Below are 15,929 nucleotides of genomic sequence, written 5' to 3'. Positions count from 1 at the left end.
CACAAGAATCTGCACTCTGCTAAATTCCCAGCCTCCATAGCCTCCTGTTCCACAAACTAATTCCCTTCCACATTCTCCATTATCATTTCTGGCTGCGTAGGAGAAAATGGAGAGAAGCATTTTCTGAATTAATTTTTTTAGCCAATTCGTACTTATTTATAAACCTTTCCCCATGGTGGAATACATTTTTTAATGAAAATGATGCCCAGGAATTGGCAAGGCCAGAGTTTTAGCTAGCCTAGAAAAACAGATATTCTATATAAATGGGGGGAAGGGTGACTGGAAAGGCCATTAGGTCAAACAGCTCCAGATCAAGTGAGTGGAAAACAAGGAGATCTAACATAAAGGTTTTTAAAAAGTAAGGATTCAAACAGTATAGAGAAAAAAAATGGGAATGCCCTAGCTGTCAGCATTGTTCCTTTCTACACGTGTGCTACAGCAGCCTCTCCCTCTGAAGACAGTGCTTGTCAGGTAAAATGCAAGTCAGGCAAGACACAGGATGGCAGGGAATATGGGACAACTAAAGAAAATTGATCAATGCCAGAAAATTCCATCCTAATTATCCCTGCCAAACACACAGCAAACCCAGTTAAATCCCTTTGATAAGCAGAATGTGGCAAGTGGTGGGAAAACTATCATTTCCTCAGCGAAGCAGCTTCCTGGGATCATTCCCCAGGGCTTGCAACCTCCCGTTCAGCCTGGTTTTGTTGGTCCTGCACTTCAGCAACCCCACCTCCCTCAGCATCCCCCGGGAGGGCTGGCACAGGGATCCTGGCAGAAGCCCTCCTGCAGATATCTGTGCACTCCCGTGGTCCCAGGGGTGCAGGGGTGGCCTCTGTGGGAGTCTGAGGTGGTGCCGGTGCCAGGGCCGGTGCGGTCGGAGGATGGTGGGAGGACGTGCTGCTGCCTCAGCAGACACCACTGGAGGTCAGTGTGAGCCAGCACCGCCGTGCAGTGGGACAAGGACAGGGATCCCACTGCTGAACTGGGGTGCCTTTCTTGTCTCCTCAACCCTCTTCAGACAGCTCCAGAGGCAGAAGCACACGGTTGAGTGCCCCTTTGCCCTGAGCTGCTGATGTGGGGTGGATGCATGCAAATATCTGCTCTCACACACACACACACACGTTTTTCATGCATTATTAGGGAGCTCACATGGGGGAACGATGCTCCAGCTTGGGAACAGGTAGGATCAGGCTCCAAACCTCCTGGATACACCACGCTGCATCAGTGACCCCAATGTACTGAGGAGCAGTGTCCCTCCACGAGCAACAAGGGCTGAAAAACCCACCACAATCAAGCTACACTTCTTCAGCAAAAGGACTAAAGAAAACGAGGGAGATGGTTAGCAGAAAGGAGCAGCAAGTTAAATCCTTAGTGGTGGCATGGAGACTATGGAGACCACCAGGAAAGACCATGCTGGGCAGGTGGTCTGTTAGGAAAGGTGTGAGAAAGGGTGCAAGGAAGCTGGTACGGCTCAACAGGGAAGAAATATGGAATATGAGCAGAGCAGGCTAAGAATGCATGATTCAAAAAGCCAGATCTGCTTCCAAACATGGAAAACAGAATGGCTCTTCACCTCAATCAGATTAAATACAATAATTTAATTAGGCAGGACAGAAATCAATCTGAGGAGTAACTGGTTAAAGCCATCAAAACGGTGCAAAATCCTTTTTGTGATGCATGAGGAGCAAGGCAGGTGGCCTGTAGGGAACCCACTGAGGCGTGGAAGGAGCTTCAAGGAGGTGTGTGCAGAGGAGGGGATCCTTTTCCACCTGGGATTAGCCTTTCCCAGCCCTCAGGACCCCCTGGGCTCAGCCCAACCATGCTCCCACCTGTGTCCTGGGGAAAGCAGCCCAGGAAGGGGAGCTTAGAGGACTCACCGGGGGCTGGCAGAGCAGGAGGCGAGTGGCAGTGACATGGGCCGGGGGGGCCTGCAGCTTTGCACACACGGACATCAGGTTGGAGAAGAGCCGCAGGAAGCGGAGCTCTGCCCGGGCCCCACAGGGGAAGGTCAGTGTTCTGCTCAGCGGCTCTGGAAGGGAAATTCAAGAGGGATCAGCTCCTCAGAGGGTCCAGCCGACATCTCCCTGCAGCCCGGTGTCCCTGAGGGGCACAGGGACCTCCAGCCCTCTCCTCCCCATGCCCTGCACGGCTCACCGTGGCTGTGTCCCCAGCGCTCGGCACCTGCGCCGGAGGGACAGATGGGGTCTGTCAGGGACCGGGCTTCCTTCAGGGTGTGTTTGATCTCCATCACCTGCTTCCCAGTTACCAGGGGATCCCGGCCAATGTCTGTGGAAAAGAGTTGCAGGCACATGGGCCACTCCAGGTTCCTTATTGATTTCCCTGCCTTTCAGATCCTACATGAACGTCTCCATACTGCTGCCAGGCTACTGAGAGCTCACATGGGGCACAGCCTGAGATTTGGATTTTAGGGAGGAACGGTTGGCTGGCTGCCTGGGATGGGGTGGTGTGGAGCCACTTGGTCTCTGGTCTCTCTTCTTACCCCTGCTACTGAAGCGAGTGGTTTCTCGCTTGTCCCTCACCTTCCAACACATCCTCCAACATGTGTGTAACCTTCTTCTCTTTCAGAATGTGTTTCTTCAGGTATTTCATGAAGATCCCAGAGCTGAACTCCCCATCCTGCAGTTCATAGGCTTCTGCATCTTCACTCCTGCAAGAATAAGGACATTTCTTCAGTCCCCACATTTCTGCACCAGGAACAAAGTCCTGAGTCTGGGCTTGCCAACTCCATCCAGATTCTTTTGGCTGATTCTGAGTTTGCTTCTCAAGGAATAACACAAAGTGCATGGGTTTGGCCCAGGAGATGGTGGGAAGGGCACAGGATGGGAAAAAGCAATGGAAGGGGATAGGATAGAAAAGCACAGTCTCCAGCCTAGGCAGGTGACAGAAGGTGAAAAACCAGAAAAGCTGGCACTGGAGCAGTAAACAACACCCATCATCTCAGGAGGCTTCAGGTGGGCTGTTCATGGCACATGAACCTGGGGAATCAGGCTCAGGCCTGAAGGACAGGTGACAGTAGCTGAGGTCACCTCTATGCACAAGCACAGGCTGCCTTGAGTGATGGCAGGAGAAAGGACAGAAGCACTTGAACAGCAAATGCAGCAGTTGGAAGGCGAGAGCCAGAGGAAACATAGTGAAGCCCTCTCCAGCCTCCAAAGCCACCGTGCATGAAAGGATGAGAGTGGGTACAGCTGTGCCAGCATCTGGTCCTGTGTGCCAGCATGGGACAGCAAAGTGCACTTACGTGGCATAGCCATAGACAGTATTTCCCCAGGGCTCCAGCGGCTGCACCTGGGAGAGGGCACGTCCTGGGTTGTACCTGGAAGAGAAAGAAAAGGCACGAGTCAGTGTTGAGGACATCTGTCAGCTGGAGGGGACAAAGCCCACACGCTCTCCCACATCCATCTCCTAGGGATGGCAATAGCATCAACCCTCACCTCAGATCCAACCACAGAGACAAAAGCTGGGAGTCCCACCAAGAACCCAAACCACAGGGAAATGAGTAGATAGGTCCAGCTGTGACCTATCTGCACTGGTGAGCTGCTCCCTGTCCCACACTGAGCCTGGAGCTGTGGGGACAACCTTCCCTCCTCTCTCCCGAGGCTGGATTTTAACAAATCCAGGCAGCAACAAAGTGCAGAGAACACACGGGGTCACTGTGGCCCAGTGGACAACTGTCCCTGTGGAAATCATGTGTGCACAACACATGATTACGGCTCAACTGCCTCTGCTGGGGTCTGGGGCACCCCACAGGGCCCCTCCAGACCACACACACACTTCTGCCTCAGGGAACCAAAGCAGGTTATGGTTCATACACCCCCAGATCTCACCGAGAGACGGGATCAGAAGACACACACCCAGGTCTTGAAGCCCAAAACTGGCCCCGACACCCTGGTCTAGATACAGCTGAATGAGAACAGCTCCTGTTATTTCCGAAATCAGGTAGAACCACGGTGACAGGCCTGGTTTTCACCAAAAAAGATCTCATGGTTGCACTGAATGGTCAAGCCTTGCCCATCTGACTGCATGGGGACAGGCTGCCTCCAGTTCACACCAGTGACATGGAGCTGTTCCCAGTCACATAGTGACAAGAGCCAGGCACAGAGGCAGCGTTACTCCACATTATTCAACTCCAGCACTGCTTCCTGGGGCTGAAGCTGGCACACTAAGGAGAGCAGAAGGGATGGCTGTATCACCAGCAGCCAGTGTCACCTACTACTGGTGGCACAGTCTGGAGATATTTCATAGTACGATTCAATTGGCTTCTGTAAGTTGTCTTAAAGATGATCAGAAGAGAAAATGTGGGAAAGGAGATACGCTTCTAGATATAAATACTGAGATTTATCTGCTCCTCAGCTGCTCCTAAATTAATGCAGAAATCTGGCATTCCAGGTCCAAGGATAAATCAGAGCATTCCTGGAAGAGGCAATCGCATCCGCCCAAAATCAGCACATAAATGTATGAGGCTACACACAGGCTCCATGTTCCTGGTTCCTCCTCTGCTAAAGCTGAACATCTGCTCCCACTTGGCAAAGGAGGCTGTGTTTCTCACCACCCTGGCATTTCTGATGCCAACATATGGGGTGAGGAGATGCTCTGGGTGAGCTCCTTCTCAGCACAGACACAGCCCCTCCTGGTTTGTACACAAGCTGTTGACAGACCTGCAGCATCAGTCCTTTCCCAGACCCAAGGGCCTTGGGAAAGGAGACCCTGGGAGCCTCATTTTACACAGCGTTGTAAACACATACAGCTATGAAATCCAGACGCTTTCCCAAGCTAAAATGGTGACTTCTCAAAATAAAGGAGCTCAGGAGAGAGTTTCTACAGCAATCCCCCACAAAATCAGGGATAACACCCACTGCATGAAGTGCTGTGCTTGTTGTGGAAAAGGGGAGGTGTGAGCTTTAGGGGAGGAGAGAGAAAAACAGCTGCACAACCTTGCCTAAACATCCCAGCAGATCTCACACTGCACCCTCTTCCCAGAGCCCATTGAGACTACACTGAGCACAGGAACGCCAAGGAAGGAGACAGCAGCTCAAAAGCTGTTTTATAGACTGTTAACATTTGTGTTGGTGATCCCTGTGCAGCCTCCATGTCACCTCCCCATCACACACTGCCCTTGGACAGCAGCCCAGAGGTGCAGCTCCAGCGGTGTACCCGTGAGAGCCAGGTGTTCCTGCTTGGCTGCATGCCATCCTCTGCCTGTTATCCTGCTGGGGAGAGCAGGAAGGTGCTGCCAGGTGTGCCAGGGAAGTAACACACACTGCTTTCAGCAGAGAGTAAGAAGGGAGAAAGGGGATGCTTCACTCTGGGGAGCTCAGGGCAGGATCAAGGCACATTAAGATCTGGTGACACTGGCAATTCAGAGCTGCAGGATAAGTCTCTGCACAGCCAGCTTGAAGCTATTCAAAGTGAGCATCCCCACCTCTGCAGCTACAAGGCATCAAAGATTTATCCTCTCTCCAAGGGCTGGCAGCTCTTTCAGGGTATCAAAATCCCTGTCGTCTTTCCGGTTCTTAGCACAGGAACCACAGCAGGAAGAGAGAGACTTTCCTGCATTTGCTCTCCAGGTCTTTTCTGACCTGTAAATCTGCCTCAGGAGACTGAAATAAATGAACTAATGACAGCTTCTACTGCAACAGTCCACCCACCTCTGCTGAAATTGGACAAGTAGTAATTTTCTGCAGCAGGATAGAGGTCTGCAGGCCAAGAGAGGATGATAGGCTTTCCACAGACAGTGGGAAAATGCTGATCTCTGACCTCAGCAGCAGCTGCTTCACAACACAGCCACTTCAGAAGGATTTAAGGCCAGTAAAAAGCAAGTAGCAGGGCTTAAAATATTTTCCCCATCATGCTGCACTCTTCTCACTGAGATGTTAACAAGAATGCAGCCAGGAGAAGAGAGGTGAGTTGAACACTCCCAGCCTGAGCACTTGGGAAACATGGACCAGGAAAGCACATGATCAGCAAGACAAGGTTAGGTGGGTCAGGCTTGAAATATAAAAGACAAACCCTGTGCTGAGTTTCAGCCAACAATTTATGCCAGACACAGCCATCACTCCATGGGCTTGAGGCAACCATGGGCTTGTATTTGCCAGGCTTCTTCACCTCAAAAAATCCAAGGATTTTTCAAGCCCCTTCTCTCCAGCAGATCTCAGACAACATTTGATGCTCTCTGCACTAATATGTGAATGACCCATCTTTCCAGAACATCCTGCAGGACCTAAAAGTGCTGCTGTTTTATGACACACAATCAATAACCTTTGATGGAGCAGCACCACGGGGGACGTGGCCCCAGCAATCCACGGGAACACCCCACAGGGAGAGTTGAAGCCCAGAGCTGAGGCTGGACACCCTTCCCTGGCCCCTCAGAACACCCATCCAAGGTGAGGAAGGGGGAAGAGCACCCTACCACTTCCTGCAGGTGTCCAGCAAGATGATGTTCAGGGCTGTCTGCTGCTGCTGCATCTTCTGGAGGATCCTCTGCACACTGATGCAGTTCTCAGGGGAGTAGGGCTGGGGGGCATCAACAGGGACCATGTAGTTCCTCCCCAGATGTTCGTACCCATGCCCGGCATAGTAGAATATAGCTGGGAACAGAGAGAGGAGAGAATGAATCAGGATGCCAACCTGCAGGTCTGTAACCAGCTCCCTATGGCCACATCCCACCTCCTGAAGGGATACTGGAGCAGGGCAGACCTAGACTAGCAGCACCTATGGAACTGCAGCTACGCTGACCTCACAGTTTTGACTTTTTTCCAATTTATCCCTTCTTTATCCCTTTATCCCTTCTGTAAAGTCAGAAGCAGCCCTGAGAGGCTCCCTTGTGCTTGTGGATTCCCACACTGTTTGTCACCTGAAGTCACTGGGTTTACATACTTCCAAGCCCTCTGTGCTACAACACCCAGGCTCAGCACCTGCCAGGCTGAATTCCACCTTTGTACAAAGTTTGGGTTAATCCTCAGGTCTTTAAAGGAAAATGACAACAGAAAAAGATTTTACCACAGGATTTTACACTAACAGTCTTTTAAATGAGAAGCTTCTCATTTAAAAGAAGCTTCCTAGTTTTGGAGAAGAGTGATGAAAAACACTCTCCAGATTTCAAAGGTCTGCCTGTATTTATACACCTATAAACTGGCGAAAAATTAGACAGAGACGGAGAGACAGAGAGTTCTCTAGATGTCCAGAACACATGGACCACATGCTTCAACAACCTCAGACCAGACAGGAATGGCCCAAGCTGGTGCTCCCCTCTGACCCGTGTCCCGTGCAGGGCTTTCCTCCTGCACAGGGATCCTTATGTGGGCTGAAGCTTCCCTAAAGGAAATTGCACAGTGGCTGGTCACCCCTCCCCAGCGCTGATGACACTGCTTGGGGGATGCTGATTGATGAAAGCCAACTTGGGGAACTGAAATGGGTTAAAAATAGCTCTGTGAGGTGACACAGTTGTGCTACCACAGTGGAGGGATGGTGAAAAGTGAGAGATCAGAAATGGGAACAAGCAGCTAAAAGGCAACAGCAGGAGAAATTCTTCAGTCAGACTCACTGCCAAAGCCCACACTTGAGCGAGTAACCTCTCCTCTGTATTCCCTCTACTGTTCCTGCCCCTGGACCTGGCAGGACACTCGCCTTGATCTCTGATTCTGCAAGGGATGTGGTGACAGGGGTAGGAGCTGAAGGACTAAAAGCATGACCTCATCGTGTGGAAGATGGAAAACATGATCTCATAGTCAAAGAGGCCTCGAGTCACCTTTGGTTTCTATTCTCAGGGGACAATGGAAAGTTTCTCAAATGGCTGTTTCCACAGATGCCCACAAGATTTGGGTTCCTCTTCTTGTGGACTGTCAGCCAGATACGGCTCTGATCTGCAGAAGCTCTGAGCTTTTGTAACTTGCAAATCAAAGCCACAAAACCCTCCCCTGACACTAGAAAAGAGTATAAAACTGGAAACCTTCTGGAAAAATTAGATGCAGGCATTACAGGCTGGGCCCCTCAAGTCATCAAGTACTGGTGCCTTTCATGCCTCTGCCCCTGTTCATGCAAGGAAGTGATGACATCTATCATCAGGCAGCATCACTGATGCTTGGAAAAAAATTAAATGCTACAGAAAAGCCCACAAAGAACGATTCAATCCTTAAATTTTCTAACTTTTGAGGTCTTGTGCACCTGAATGCACCACCAGGTGCTCCCCACACTATATAAATCCCAAAGATTGGTGTTCAAATCCAAAAAGACATGTTTCACAACAGCTGAGCAACTTTTCCAGCCTCTTCTGGACATAATTTCTCTTCTGAACAGGAGAGTCAACAATTTGCTCAGAGAAGGAAAGGGCTTTTTTATTCTGAGCTCTTCCCACGTCGTGTGAGTCAGAACTGCTGATCACAGACAAACTTCCGAGTACCAAATTAAAAAGGGGAAGCTCCAGGCACTGCTCATAATGCAGGAAATGTCAGCATGAGGCTTAATTAAGGCATGACTCCATATTCCAAGTATTTCACTCACAACTTTCTGCTCTCGTTGCATTTTCAATGCAATTTTTTTGACTCGGGACTTTTTAGGACACTCAAAATAACATCCTGGGGGATTCCTCGTTCGCCTGAGGAGAGAATGATTTAGATCACTCAGAGGATGCTTGGGGCCTTCAAAAATCCTCTGCAGCTTTTCTAAGAGATCTGAAGGAAAAGCAGCCCAATGACCCACCACCTCCATACTGTGAATTGGAGAAGCCTTTGGTACATAAAATCACTAAGCCTGGAAAAGACCTGCAAGATCATCAAGTGCAACCTTGGACTGAATCCCACCATTTCCACTAAACCATATCATGCAGTGCCACATCCACTCACTTTCTGAACACTTCAGGCCCAAGGCCTGGGAGGAGGGGGGAAAGGCGCTGGTCTGGTCTAGAGTTGTGGAAGTGGATGAAGGTCTCACGACAGCCTACAGTTCCCGGAGGGGCAGTTACAGAGACCATAAAGCCTTACTCCCCTTGTCAGCATGGATCATACAACGTGGGGCAGTGAGCACCAACCCATGGAGGCTCATGTTCAGCAATCAGCCCTCTCCTCCCTCTGTATGTCTACACAAAGCTCTCCTGATTTCAGCTGTGGTGATTGCTACACAGGAGGTGTAACCTCCAGGTAAAGCCTGAGATACAAGGGGATTTCAGAGAGCAACCACAAAAGGAAGCTGCAAGTGAAGTCATAGGAATACGCTGTCACCAGGTGATGTCACGGCCGTGTGCGGCCCTTCCCACCAGCTCAGCCTCCCTGGTGAGTCAGTGCTTCCCGGAATAAGGTGGCTGCACAGCATTTCCCTCGTGGCCATGTCCCTATTATCCATTGCACAACCTCCAAACCTCCTGCTGAGTGCCAGGCTGGAATCGGCCCACGCTGACTTTCACTGTCTGGGTGCCGCACAGCTGGGAGATAAGCCTCACACTGAGGTTCGGAAGCAAAAAAAGCCCACCTGGCAAGGTATTTTCAGGGTATCTGTCGGGCTGGGAGAACTCAGGGACCCCAAAGGTGCTGCTTTACCCACCAAATCTGAACACCTGCTTTAAGACCCACAAGATCTGCCGGTTGGGTTTGTGCCTGAGGATCACTTCCCACTGAGAACAGTGCGCAATAAGCTCAAAGCCCAACCTCAAAGCCATCTGCAGCTGGCAGTGCTCTTCTGCAAAAGGGCTGTCAGGGGCCCAAATCAGACCTTCAGGAAAGAGAAACAAGGAAATCATAGCCAGATGCAGCAGTCAGGGCTCAAAAGGAGCTCCCCTACCACACACAGAATAAGTCTCCTCTATTCTGTTATCTACAGAAAAATGAAAACCCCTTTTCCCATTCACTATCAGAAGCACTGGCTCCCCAAAAACTCAGCGTGAGCCCATGCTGTTGGGGCTGGAGGCTGCCACGTGATGGAGAAACACTGCCTTTGCTGGCTGTAAGCTGCCCAAAACTGAACAACACTTAATCCAGGAGCTTCTGCCAAGCCTGGCACCACTGCAGACTGTGCTGCAGGTCTCCCTTGAGAGAGGAAAGTTCAGTTTCTTCTTTTTCAATTCAACAGCTGTTCAGAAAATTGCCAAATCCCTGCTCAGCATGGGCAAGTGGCTGGGCTGGCTTGGCCTTACCATAGACTCCCTTTTCCAGGAGCTGCAGGAACTGACTGACCGCTGTCGCCATCTCAGCCTTGTTCAGATCCAGGAGGGAGACAACCTGGAAGCCCAGCTGTTCCAGAAGACGACTCAGCTCAAACACATCCTTGACAGGAGCCATGAGGTTGGGATGATGCTGGTAGTGGTTGTTGCCCACTAAAAGTGCTATTTTGCCTGTAGCTGAAACAAACATCAGGTGACAAAGCTGTAAACGCTCAGTGGGAGGCAAGGTCTCACCTTCTCCATTGGAGTGAGGATTCAGGAAATCTAACAAAAAATTTAGGCAGGAAGGATAGACCCTAAGCTGCTGAAAGCCTCGAGCACCCTCCGGAAAGCCCTCGGCTTTCTGAACACTTCAACAAAATACACAATCATTTTGACAGAAAGGGTTGAAAAGTTTACACTTGACAGCCAAAATCTCAGGAGTGCAGGAGGCTCTGCTCTACCTGCCCTACCGTGACCATGGGCCTGGTGTGCCAGCAGTGAGAGGGAGGGGGATGCACTGAGCCAGGCTAAGGAGTCCTTTCCCTCACAGGGCTGAAATAGAGAAACCCTGGGGTCCTGCTTCGATTTTATCCCCATCTCCCCACTGTAAAAAAAAAAGGATTTATGTCACTCAGCAGTGGTGGGAGTGAGGAGCTTTGCCCTGCTCTGAGGAGGTATTTCAAGGAAGGGAAAAGGTGTCATTTGAACAACATCTTTAAACTCATTTGGCAGCCTCAGAGCTCAAGACTCAGTTACTCATTAGGAATAATATTACTCCACTTGCTGAGAAAGATCAGGGTTTGGCAGGGGACGGGACTCATCTTGTGCCATGCAGCTCTGATCCCAAAAGCAGAGAGCCTGTTGCAATGTGGGCATAAAGGCTTGAAGTGGTCTCTGCAGGAAAAGAACTCCCACTCCCTGTCTTCCCATCCATTCTGGAGCCTGGCTTTGAATTAAGATAATAAGAGCTCAGGAAGAAAAGACGACAGTACTCACCAAAAAACTTTTCAGAGACACATGTACCTGGGAAAGAAAGAGGGAAATGATAAGCCTGTGCCCAGCATCCAGTGCCAGGTCTGAATCCTGCTCCAACATTCCCAGCAATGCACAGCTGGATCAAACACATAGAGGATCTGTATAAGCAACGCTCCTGGGGCAACTTCTTCACAGCCTGACTGCTAACCTTAAACACACTGGTCTTCATGAAATCCTGCCTGATTTAAGACACCCTGAGCATCTGGGAAGCAAAGACTGGAAAAGGGGCAGGCCAGGGAAGGAAGGTCAGCACGGAGGAGCTCATACCTGGGCTTCCTGATGCGACTCACCTTCTCCCTCACTGCAGCAAAAGCAAAGGTAACACAACGACTCAAGGTCAATAAAAGCTCCAAAACAGAGTTTCTCCCCATAAACATCTGGTGCAGAGGGAGCCACCATTTGCTTTTGATTGTGATAATATTCCCCGAGTTGCTCATCTCCCTTCTCTGACTTTCCTTGCTTTTTAGCAGTTCTGGCTCAGAAAAGCCCCCCCAAATGTGACTCACTTTGGTGAGCCCCACAAGCTTCCCTGCCCAAGCACCTCCAGCTTCTTAAAATTGTTAGTCAAACAGCTCCAGCTTTTCCTATTTAAATTAGAAATTAATTTCAAAATTCATCCCAGGAGAAAATTATAAAACCCTACAGGTTCTAAAAGAAGAAATTAAAGATAAATTTCATACATCTCATGGGGCTGGAAGACCTCTGGCCCCTGAACCAGTGTTGCTGAGGCACCAGGGATGCCTGGAAAGTTCAGAACAAAACCATTCATCCTTTTCTGCCTCTGACAGAGGCCCCCGTTGCACGTTAAGCTCCGTAGCTGTAATGCTTTGAACCCAACCCAATCTGGTGTCCTTTTCTTGCTGCCTGTCCCACCTGGACGCAGTTTTGCCAGCTGTGGGGAGGCAGGCAGATTGCTCTCTGGATATACAGGAACAATTTGCACTTTGGAGAAATTTTAAAGCCAGCTTAAAAGGCAGGATGAGAAGCTTATGGCATAGAAAAATCTCTAGATGGAGTAAAGAGCCAGTCAAGCCAACCTGTGGTATTCCTGCTTCACACAGAGCAAAGGCAGGGGGCCAAGGGAGAGGTGGAGCATGCCTGAGGCTCTGGGGACACATCTTATCCCTGGGATCTGTCACTCATGCAGCATCAGCCCTCAGCTGCCAGCCCGAGGGGCCTGAACCTTCCCAAAATAAACCCCATCCTCTCTGGCTCTTTGTGTCTGAGTGCATCACTTCATCCCAGTGAGGCTGGAAATGAGTTTGGGCACAAGAGCCCACTGCGATTTGGCTGTGGAACTGTGAAATCAGCACCTTGGCAAGGCAGGAAAACCACAGGGAGCAGCTGAGAGCACCGAGCCTGCCCTAACACAGCAGGTTTCTGGCAGACTGCAGAACCCAGCATCCCACCCCCCCAGACAGTGCATCAGCAGGTCCACGGGGTTCTCTTTTCCAGCCACCGCTTCTCTCGCTCCCTCTGGCCCCTGATACCAAGGAATCCTATTTATCACAGCCCTCGTTCACCAGCTTGGTGCTTCCAGACGAGAGCATTAAATTCCATTGTACCCTCTAATTACTTCTCACTCCAGGTGATGTGCAGCAAAGCAACGGGGGTTGGCTCTGCTCACCTACGTGAACGTCCACAGCGTTGGTCCAGTGCTCTCCGTGACTGTTGGAGGCACAGCAGAGGTACGTGCCTGAGTCACTGACCTTGGCATGGGTGATCTAGACAGATCAAAAGTTAAACCACATTATTTATGGTGAAAGTCTGCAGCTCCCTGCCAGGATCTGCTGAAGCCACCCATGTTCCTGGAATAGAGTACTTTTCCTGCTATTCACTGAGACTTTGCCTCAAAAAGAATCAGGACATGGACAAGAACCAGAGCAGTACTGGCTGGCAAGGACTCTGGTTCTCCAGCCCAGGATCCTGCTCAGAGAGGGACTAAAGCCACCACTGAGTCAGGTTGGCCATAGTTCTGTCTATTCCAGCCCTGAACATCTCCAAGGACAGAGACCTCACTGTCTTTCTGGCTCCAGTGTAGCACCATTCACCTCCAAATGAATAACCTCTTCCTAGTGCCCAGCCTGAACTTCCCTGTCAGAAGTGCACAGAGGACTTTCCCACAACCCCACAACCAGCTTCTCCCATCACCCGCCTCAGCAGCCAAAGCTTCTGAACTATCCCCAGGCAACCTTACCCAGAGTTTTTTTCTCTTGTGCTGTTCCAGCAGGTTCCCATTCCTGTACCACTGGTAGCAGGGGGCTGGGACCCCCATGGCAGCACACTGCAGCTGCAGTGGCTTCCCCACCTCCACCCTCTGCTCCATGGGGTTGAGGATGATGACGGGCTCTCCTCGCCACAGCCGAGGGGGCAAACCTGCAAGGCAGCAACATGGAATTGGTTCTCCCTCCACGAGGACAGCAAACAACAGCCATTTTTCACTGTCACCACTGCACCTTTCTGCTTCGGGAGCAAGGAATGCTTGGGAGCAACACCTGCAATAGCCAATGCCAGACCACAGCCCTGCCTCTGGCTTCCCAAACCTGACCCTTGCCCTTTCCTGCCAAGGGTGCAGTCAACATGCTGAGGTCAACCACACCCTGAGTTATTTTTGGTCAGCTTTGAAGTAGCCAGATGGACTCTTCCAGTCCCAGCACCCCAAATAGCCCTAGAAAACCCACAGTGAGTGATCAGCAGGAGGTGTAGGTACATGCCAGGTTGGATGGGGCTTGAACCAACCTGGTCTAGTGGAAGGTGTCCCTGCTCGTGGCAGGGGTGTTGGAACGAGATGAGCTTTAACGTCCCTTCCAACCCAAATCATTCTGTGATTCCATGATACATCAAGAATGTAGAAGACATGCTCGTACCTCTGGCGACACACTGATGGACCTCCACCTTCACCCAGTCAGAGAAGACAGCATTTCTGTAGAGGTCATTGACTCTGCAGGTGTAGAGCTGGGTCTGCTCTGCAATAATGGGCAAGTCTGGGTTGGTTGCTCCAGGAATCTGGTGGCAGTCAGACTAAAGGGAAAACACAGGCAGTGGGCAGTGATTCCCTCCTCATTCCTGGCAGCAGAAGGCACTAGGAAGCCCCTTGTAAGAGCAGTAAAAGTGGAAATTCCCGATTTCCTCCCTTCCTTCAGCTCCCCCACTGTGTGCAGGGACCCAACCTGGTGCCATACCCAGGAACACATGCTCCCACCCTCACCTGGTGCTGACAAAACCACTGGTACTGCAGCAAGGTGCTTCCCTTGGCTCGGCACCGCAGTGTGAAGGAGTATCCCACTGGGACAGAGATGGAGACTGGCTGCTCAGTGATGGTAATGGCTGTGAAGAAACAGGGTGCAGAGGTGAAAACAATCTAGTAAGCACAGCCCAGGGCTCGCTGGGCTACAAGAGTGGCATCCATCCTAGCGGGAAGGGAAGTTTGGAGAAACCGGGATGCTCTGTGCAGAGGGAATGGACGAAAGGACGGATGGGTGGATGGGTGGGCGGATGGGTGCCACGAGGATGCCACGAGGCTCTTCTGGGTGCTCTCCCAAGTGTCACAGGGGTCGCACGGTCACTCTTCCCACCGCCCCGTGGCCGCTCACCTTCCTGCATCGCTTCTCCGGCGGCTCCTTCCTGGCCTGGGCGGCCGCCGGCCAGACCCGCGACGGCTCCTCTCCCCGGGACGCGGCGGCGGCACCTGCGGCGAGGGGACGGCGGCGCTGGGGGCGGCTCGGGCCGGGCCGAGCGGCCGCTCACCCGGCGCGGCGGCCCATGGCGGGCTCGGGGCTGCGGCGCCGGGCCGAGGCCCGCACTCCGCCGCCGCGGCCCCGCGGCCCCCGAACTTCCGCGCTCCCGGCCCGCCCCGCGGGGGCGGCGCCGCGACACCGCGGGGCTGCGGCGGCTCCGCAGCGACCGGCCCGGCACGGCCCGGGACGGCACGGCCCCGGACGGCACGGCCCCGCGCGGGGTCGCCGGGGACGCGCCTCTCGCTCGGGTGCCAAGGCTCCCGCACCACCCTGCCCACGAGTGACCTCTCTCCCTCCCCGCCGCCTTACAGGTGTATTTGAACATATCCGCTCCCTATGGGTGTCCTCCTCTCCTTCCCGCGGTGCCCCTCTCGCACACTCCTTAGAGGTGACCTCATCTCCACCACCTTGCCCCTCTCTCAGAGTGTCCTCCCCTCTTCCCCACAGTGCCCTTCCCCCCCTACAGGTGTATTCACCCATATCCCCACGGGTGTCCTTGCCTCCCTCCCCACCAGTGTCCTCAGCCCGTTCCCCACAGGCGTCCTTGTCCTTTCCCCACAGGTGACCTCACCCCCATCCCCATAGCCATCCTCACCCACATCCCCAATGGTGTCCTTCCCCACAGATGTCCTTGCCTCATCCCCACAGGTGTTCTTGCCCCTGTTCCCATGACCACCCTTGCTCTCATCCCCACAGACACTCTCACCCCCTTCCCACTCCCACCCAGCCCATCACCCTCACACCCCACAGCCGCTCTCACCTCTCTCCCAGGAGCCACGGACAGAAAGGCTCATGTTGGGCCCAGCGCTGCTCTGTGGGTAGGCACGTAGAACCTGCCTCCTCCTCCAAGAAGTCCCCACCAGCTGGGCCAGGCATCACGAGGGCCCCAGGGGAAGTGGTGCTGGCAGCACCAGAGGTTGCACAAGCCCCTCTGGGAGGGAAGGGACACAGTGGAGCGTCAGGACTCCAGTGCTGTGCCGTGACTTGCACTTACAAGGTTA

The 15,929-nt window shown here is 52.3% G+C and overlaps 1 protein-coding gene across 4 annotated transcripts in view; it reads right to left on the bottom strand.

Moving 5' to 3' along the window:
- The window catches only part of LOC108498332 (mucosa-associated lymphoid tissue lymphoma translocation protein 1-like), a 31,759-nt gene that overhangs the window by 11,088 nt on the left and 4,742 nt on the right, over positions 1-15,929 (bottom strand). For 2 of the 4 annotated variants that reach the window (XM_017816902.1, XM_017816903.1), the window contains exons 3-15: positions 15,689-15,859; positions 14,785-14,879; positions 14,400-14,518; positions 14,059-14,212; positions 13,389-13,567; positions 12,819-12,915; positions 11,153-11,179; positions 10,148-10,351; positions 6,434-6,611; positions 3,266-3,340; positions 2,544-2,671; positions 2,158-2,289; positions 1,881-2,032 (exon numbers count right to left, since the gene is read on the bottom strand). In XM_017816902.1, coding sequence (XP_017672391.1) covers positions 1,881-2,032; positions 2,158-2,289; positions 2,544-2,671; positions 3,266-3,340; positions 6,434-6,611; positions 10,148-10,351; positions 11,153-11,179; positions 12,819-12,915; positions 13,389-13,567; positions 14,059-14,212; positions 14,400-14,518; positions 14,785-14,879; positions 15,689-15,804 — 1,656 coding nt within the window. In that variant the 5' untranslated portion in view covers positions 15,805-15,859. Of the gene's footprint in view, positions 1-1,152; positions 1,276-1,880; positions 2,033-2,157; positions 2,290-2,543; positions 2,672-3,265; positions 3,341-6,433; positions 6,612-10,147; positions 10,352-11,152; positions 11,180-12,818; positions 12,916-13,388; positions 13,568-14,058; positions 14,213-14,399; positions 14,519-14,784; positions 14,880-15,688; positions 15,865-15,929 lie in introns of those variants that run through there. The other 2 variants (XR_001875146.1, XM_017816901.1) reach the window with 2 other exon arrangements.

Source organism: Lepidothrix coronata, unplaced genomic scaffold, assembly GCF_001604755.1.
Source record: "Lepidothrix coronata isolate B3197 unplaced genomic scaffold, Lepidothrix_coronata-1.0 Scaffold58, whole genome shotgun sequence".
NCBI classification, from domain to species: domain Eukaryota; kingdom Metazoa; phylum Chordata; class Aves; order Passeriformes; family Pipridae; genus Lepidothrix; species Lepidothrix coronata.
This window is presented reverse-complemented; position numbering and strand designations above follow the sequence as displayed.